General features: G+C 37.8%; 2 protein-coding genes across 3 annotated transcripts; both read left to right on the forward strand.

Annotated features, from left to right (window-relative positions):
* Positions 1-1230: 1230 nt before the first annotated feature.
* Positions 1231-4246, forward strand: LOC111444778 (protein PLASTID MOVEMENT IMPAIRED 2). Of its 2 annotated transcripts, none has more exons than XM_023082824.1 (3): positions 1231-1385; positions 1576-1739; positions 2054-4246. In XM_023082824.1, exons 2-3 carry the CDS (start codon positions 1614-1616, stop codon positions 3803-3805), a joined length of 1878 nt encoding a protein of 625 aa, XP_022938592.1. In that variant the 5' UTR covers positions 1231-1385; positions 1576-1613; the 3' UTR covers positions 3806-4246. The 2 variants fall into 2 exon arrangements, with proteins under 2 accessions (XP_022938592.1, XP_022938591.1); XM_023082823.1 differs by having other exon boundaries at positions 1608-1739.
* A 381-nt stretch (positions 4247-4627) lies between these two features.
* On the forward strand, positions 4628-6803 carry LOC111444779 (receptor protein kinase-like protein ZAR1). Its single transcript, XM_023082825.1, has 2 exons — positions 4628-5927; positions 6043-6803. Exons 1-2 carry the CDS (start codon positions 4643-4645, stop codon positions 6690-6692), a joined length of 1935 nt encoding a protein of 644 aa, XP_022938593.1. The 5' UTR covers positions 4628-4642; the 3' UTR covers positions 6693-6803.
* The last annotated feature ends 273 nt before the right edge of the window (positions 6804-7076 follow it).

Below are 7076 nucleotides of genomic sequence, written 5' to 3' on the forward strand. Positions count from 1 at the left end.
TTTTTTTTTTTTTTTTTTTTTTTTTTTTTTTTTTTTTTTTTTTTTTTTTTTTTTTTTTTTTTTTTTTTTTTTTTGGACGTTACATGGTCACTCCACTTTAATATTTCTTTTGGTTCCTAAATAATTTATTCTAATATTTAAACTTTAGAAATATAATAATTTGGAACACTATGGATTAAAATACACATAAGTATTATAAGTAAGCTTATATTCAGAGTAGGATATCATACCATTGTAGAGATTCATGGCTCATAACATGTTATCAGAGACATGTTCTTAATTTAGTCATCTCAATAGAATCTGAGTAAAGTGTGTACTTAGCTTAAGAGCTCCAAATAAGAAGTTGAACCTCAGTTTAGGAAGACTGTTACAAAGCTTCATTTGAGTTCAACATTATAAGTTCATTTTATAGGGCCCAGATAAAACTGGGTTAGTCATACGTATTTAAATTTGAATGAACTAACTTAAATTTGGGTGTACGTGTAAATTCTAAGTAGCTAATTAATAGTAATTTTAAGTTGTAATTTAGTTTTGAAAAGAAACAAAATGAGCCTCTCATTTTATTTTCCCAACGCATAAATAAGACTCCATGACCTATCTAATTTTTAAATAAAAAAGAAAAAAGAAAAAAGAAAATATTCGCTGGCGTGTCAACTGTGTGGTTCTTTAGAGCAGGACGTGGCGTTTCCCGTGTCGTGGATTATTGCAAGGGACCCGCCGACAAATTTGCATTTATGATATCATGCTCAACAACAAAAATGTCCTTCCCCTCACCTTTGTCTTTTCTCACTCCATTTTCATTTTTTCTTTATTTGATTTTCATGTTATTCACATAATTTATTATAAAAATATAAAAAACATATTATGATATTTTTATGAGTTTACTTTTAGTTTTGTAAAAAATTTAATTTAAATAAAAATAATCTCTTTTATTTATATATTCATAATCTTTTTTCAATTACTACGTCTCGTACCAAAAGTAATATTACTCTTCAACACTCTCTCCATATTGGATTGGATAGATTATTTAAAAAATAATTATTCTATTTGTCCGTTTAATATATTTTTTTTAAAGATTACATAAAATACAAGAATTTTTGTTGAAAGGTGTGGAAATGAAGTGGTTTTCGACTAGTAAAATATGTGCCTCGTATTCTTATCCACGTACCTTTCTTCATTTATTCTTTTTTTTTTTTTCAAAATATATATACAACCAATTAAAAAAGAAAATAAAAGAAAAAGTAGTGGCGATTTTATTTCCCCCGTTCTTCAGCTCTGTTATCTGTTGCATTGTGGTTCCTCTTGCCCATGGCGTCCTCCACTTAAACGCATTGGCCAATCTCACCACAAGCAGAATTCCCATGCCTTTTGCTCCCAATTTTCAGGTACATCCATTTCTGGTAACATCGCGGTTTCCTATCGCCATTTTTAGTTTACGTCTTTTTTTCTTTCTTTCTGTGGATTGTTGAAGTGTTTGGTTTTGGATCTGCGAGGATTGGATGAATTTGTTTCACTGGTTTAATTAGAAGAAACAAGCTTAATTTGTTTTGGAGTTGATTTCTAATCGAAAAACAGGAATGAAACTTTTGTTTCTTGAGAATGAATAGGTGGAGATGGAGAGGAGAGATTTTGACAGCAAAATTAGAGGTGGATTAGTTAGAGCCGCTATTAACCAATATGGAGATGGAAAAGGAGATGGCATTTCATGGAAGAAATCACTCCCCAAAGACTCCTCAGAGGTATGCATCATTTTAAGAGATCGTAGGTTTAGTTTCAATTCGGCATTGCTTTACTTGAAAGTACTGTTTAAACATTTTCGATCTTTAAAAGTAGTTTGAAAAGTTTTTTAAAAATGGATGAAAGATATTTAAAAGAAGTATTTAACTAATTATCTTCCAAAAGTGTTTGTATAGGGAATTGTGATAACAGTGCTTACACACACATGCATCCACTTTACTAACCATTTCAAATGCTTTTAGAATTAAAACAAAAAGTTTGCTGGAAAAGGGAAAGTAGTTTAGTGTCATGCTGAACATGTCTCTTACAATTGCAGTATTCCTTAAAGGCGAGAGAGCTCCAAAAGGCAAAGATAGACATTGATCATTATAAGAACAGTAGAAATGCGGCAGATTCCTTTAGTGCTCAAGCTCAACTTGAGCTCCTCAAGGCCAAGAGCACAGTGAAAAAGCTCTCTTCCCTGTTTGGCAAATCAAACGCCACGACGCAGGCGCATAAACAGGAACTCGAAAGGTTGAAGAAGTCAGGTTCAGTCCAGGACCAGCGTTTGGCTGTTGCAAGCAGTGAGAATCATGAGTATGAGGAATTGATGCGGGAACTGGAAGTTGCAAAACAAGAATTAAGCAAACTCAAACTTGATGTGGCTTCTGTTTTTCAGGAGAAATTGCAAGCAGAGAAGGAAAAGGAAGAAGCCATTTCGAAATTTCATTCCTTGTCAAGCTCTATTGGAGAGCTAAGGAAGGAGATTGATGAAATAAATGAAGAACAAGTACTAGTTGAGTTAGCCCAGATGGAGGCTTTGAAAGAGTTTCAAGAGATTGAGGCACAGAGAAGAGTGGAAGCCCACGAGTTCTTATGTGCAATTGAAAACAAGAGGAAGAATATTAATGATCTTGCTCAAGAGGTTGAAGGCTTAAAAGAGCTAGAAAACCAATTGAGCGCCACAACGTCAGATGTGAATGTGTTGCAGAGGGAACTAAAGTTGGTCAAAGAATTAAGCGTCAAAGCTCAGAGAAAAGTTATGATGACAGAAATGGAAACAAAATCTCAGGTAGAAGAAGATGAACTTTTATTGCAATCAATCACAGAAGAACTCAAGGCTGCAAAGAAGGATTTGGCCGCAATACGGGATGAAGGCTTTCAGTTCATGACATCGATGGATGCTGTACGAAGGGAACTGAAGCGTGTCAGGGAAGAGAATGCTAATTTGAAGAAACCTGATGAAAAAACTGATTTAGTTGTTCAAAAACTGAACTCAAAGCTGCTTAGAGCAAAAACCAAATTGGAGGCTGTATCTTCAGCTGAAGAGAGAGCCAAAACTATTGCTTCTAATCTGTCTCTCACTATAGAACAAATGAAGAAAGAAAAGGAGGCTGCAAAGAAAGAAAAGGAGCTTATTGACCAAGAAATAAAAAACACCGAAGCGGAAATCCAAGAGACTGAATCTGAAATAGACTTAAACGAGGAAAGATTGCAAGATGCCTTGCGGGAGCTCGAAATAGTGAAGTCTTCTGAGGCTTTGACACTTGCAAATTTGAAGTCACTAACAGAAAGTACAATGAGACTAAGAGCTTCTGCAACTAAGAATAGCTCTGTTATCACCATCTCTAGTTTTGAATACGAGTACTTAGCTGGTCATGCGGTTGCAGCACAAGAAATTGCTGACAAAAAAGTTGCAGCAGCTCAGGCTTGGATTGAAGCCATTAAAGCAAGTGAAGTTGAAACAATAAAGAAATGTGAATTAGCCGAAATGGAAATCAAGGAGATGATAATGGAAGAAGAGAAACAGATATACAGGACAAAGAGATCACTTTCCGAAAAAAGAATGGTGGAGGGAGAGTTGCAGAATACAGAAGCTGAAAATATGGAACCAGCGAATCGTCAAAAGTCCATTAGGAGAAATGGAAGCATGACTCCATCTAGGCGGTTAAAGTTCAGAATATCATCCTCACCATCGCCTCATATGATGAACGGAGGAATTGACTCCTTTTCCATGGAGAACAGAACGAAGGTTGTGAAAAATCTTGCCAAATTCTTCAATGGCAAGAAAGCTAAAATGAACCCTTGAATTGACTGAAAGCTTGTTCCTGCTGATTGTGATTGTTTCAGTCAGAACCTCCATGGCCCCATCAAAGCGGTAACTTATTCTGCAATCAGTGGGAGCGAGGAGTTCAGATTGATTTTTTCCCCCTTTATAATTTGATGTGCATAGAAGGAGAACACATTCAGCTTTAGATTTGGATTATTAGATTACACCAAAATCTGCCTTGAGTTGTTTTCTTTATGCAGCTTCATGGATCTGTAGCTCCAACTCACTAACTGCAGCTTTCATGATCTCTCCTATTATCGTACACAGAAGTCAGGTTCTTGTCTTCTTGATCCATTAGTTAGTTTGAATTGAGTTAAGACGCGTTGATTTATCCAAGACATTCGTATTTTGTTTTGGATTATATAGTTCTTTTACAAATGAGAGAAGGAAATAAGAAATAAACAAAGAACGATGAACGTATACATGTAATAGTAAGAGATCTATGGATCACTTTGACTTGCAGCCCAACCACACCAATCCCGCCGTACATCTTCATTCAAAACTATACATGATTTCCACAACTGGTGGAAACGAAACAACCTTTTTCAATTTCTTACAACGTCTTCCACTACAAACAAATTTTGACCCAAAATTTCCAGCCAAATTCCATCAACAATCAGCCCAGCAAGACTCGCCTCCAATTACGCTTAGACCAGTCCAAAATGGCCCGCCTTAAAATTCACAAATCATAGCAGCCCTCTTGTTTTCTTTCTCCACTGTAAAACTTGCTGGTTTCTGATTAGGAACCTTCTTGTTTTCCATTTGATACTTATTTCAAGGGAAGCACTCTTTCTGATTGTAACATAACTACACAACATGGTTCTACTGGAGATTTGCTTTGTTTTCATTGTGAGCAACCATTTTTCATCTGTGTCTTCTCTGAATGAAGAGGGATTGGCTCTGCTTTCATTCAGAAACTCAACTTTTGATGCCGAAGGCTTCCTCCATAACTGGAACTTCTATGATACAACCCCGTGTTCCTGGAATGGAATCACTTGTACAGAACAAAGAGTTGTTTCTCTCAGTATTGAAGACAAGAAACTCTCTGGTACTCTCCACCCTGCACTTGGGAAGCTTGGGTCACTCCGTCATTTAAGCCTTCGAAACAATAGTCTTTTCGGAAGCTTCCCAACTGAGCTCTACAAGCTGGTAGAATTACAAAGCTTGGATCTCTCACAAAATGTCTTAAATGGCAGTATTCCAGATGGGTTTGGTTCCCATTTGACATCCCTTCAGTATCTCAATCTTTCCTCCAATGTCATCAACGGTGGGATCCCTGCAGACTTTGGCAACTTGTCCCACTTGCGAGGCACTCTTGGTTTGTCTCACAATGTCTTTACCGGCCCAATCCCTCCAAGCCTAAGCAGCCTCCCTGCAACCCTTTATATCGATCTAAGTTACAATAATCTCAGTGGCCAAATACCACCACAAGAAGCTTTCCAGAACCTTGGTCCAACAGCTTACGTAGGGAATGCCTTTCTATGTGGACTTCCTCTCAATGTTTCATGTCCACTCATGGTGCCAACGTCAAACCACGACTCGTGGTTCCATTGCCCATCACATGGGAAAGGTGGAAAATCTTGCTCCATAATCACAGGCTCTGCAAGTATCATAGTTGGTTTCTGCCTGGTAATCCTGGTAGTATTTTGGTGCAAGAGGGCCTATCCTTCTAAAGGGAGTGAAAATGTAGATGGCTGTAACTTTAGCGAGGCATTGATGTTTAAAACAGAGTTTTCTTGCTTCGCAAAACTTGATGTTGAGACCCTACCAGAAAACATGGAGAAGTATAATTTCGTGTTACTGGATCGACAAGTCGACTTCAATCTCGAGCAACTTTTGAAAGCCTCAGCTTATCTTCTAGGCAAGAATGGGAATGGGATTGTGTATCAAGTGGTTCTAGAGAAGGGAGTAAAGCTAGCCGTAAGAAGGTTGGAAGATGGAGCTTATGAAAGGTTTAAAGAGTTCCAAACTGAAGTTGAAGCAATTGGGAAGGTCAGACATCCCAATATCGTAGCTCTTTTAGCTTACTGCTGGTCTCTTGAAGAGAAGCTGCTCATTCATGAATACATACCACATGGAGACCTGGCCACTGCACTTCATGGTAAATATTCAAAACTCTTCTAAACAAAATGGAACAATTTCATTTTCTAATGATATTGGAGAGTGTTTTCTGATAATGCTTCAGTTTCTAATGATATTTTCCAATGTCCAAGCAGGGAAAGCAGAAATTTCCTACTTCCGACCACTTTCTTGGGCTGATCGTGTGAAGATCATGAAAGGAGTAGCAAACGGATTGACATATCTTCACGAATTCAGTCCAAGAAAATACGTCCACGGCGACCTGAAGCCGACCAACATTCTGCTAGGAAACAACATGGTACCTTACATCTCAGATTTCGGACTCGGACGACTTTCAAATGCCGCCGGAGATCTCAGTGCCTCACCTTCAGAGCGAACCCCCGCCGCAACGCCGCGGCGGTCTCCGTTCCGATCAAACTCCATGTGCTCCTCTCTGTCAATAGGGTCCTATTATCAAGCCCCTGAAGCCTTGAAGGCGGCAAAGCCATCGCAGAAGTGGGATGTTTACTCGTTTGGCGTGATATTACTGGAAATTATCACCGGAAAGATGGCGGTGATTCAAGCGGGTTCGTCGGAGATGGAGCTGGTTCAATGGATTCAACTTGGAATCGATGAGGGGAAACGGCCATCGTGTATCATAGATCCGTCCATGTGTGGGGAAGTGGACGAGGAAGAAGCTGCGGCTGCCATTGATATAGCTGTTGCTTGCACTCGGAAGAGCCCTGAGAAGAGACCCTGTATGAGAATTGTGTCGGAATGTTTGGAAAAGTTGGCAACATCACCGTGACTGAAAACTATGTCAGAGATGGTCGCTGATTTGGCTGCTGGAGGCTGAGGGCTTTTGAGTACACATTTTCTATAGTTTTATTTATTTATTTTTAAGTATTATTATTTATTAATAACAAGCTAATAAAAAGCTAGTTTAATAAGGTAAAAATATATTATAATTATTGAACATTCGACCAAATTCACGAAAATTTTAAAAAATACTTCTAAACTTTTAAAATTTTCAATAATATTCTTCTCACTTAAAAAAATCTAAAAAATATTCCTACCGTTTAAAAAAAAAAAGGGAAAGATTTCCAAAAAAAAGGGAAAGATTCCCAAACGTGTAGCAAGCCTTGCATGACTTTACCCGACGACGGCAAAAAAAAAAAAAAAAAAAAAAAAA

The sequence above is a fragment of the Cucurbita moschata genome, unplaced genomic scaffold (assembly GCF_002738365.1).
Source record: "Cucurbita moschata cultivar Rifu unplaced genomic scaffold, Cmos_1.0 Cmo_Scf00007, whole genome shotgun sequence".
NCBI classification, from domain to species: Eukaryota; Viridiplantae; Streptophyta; class Magnoliopsida; order Cucurbitales; family Cucurbitaceae; genus Cucurbita; species Cucurbita moschata.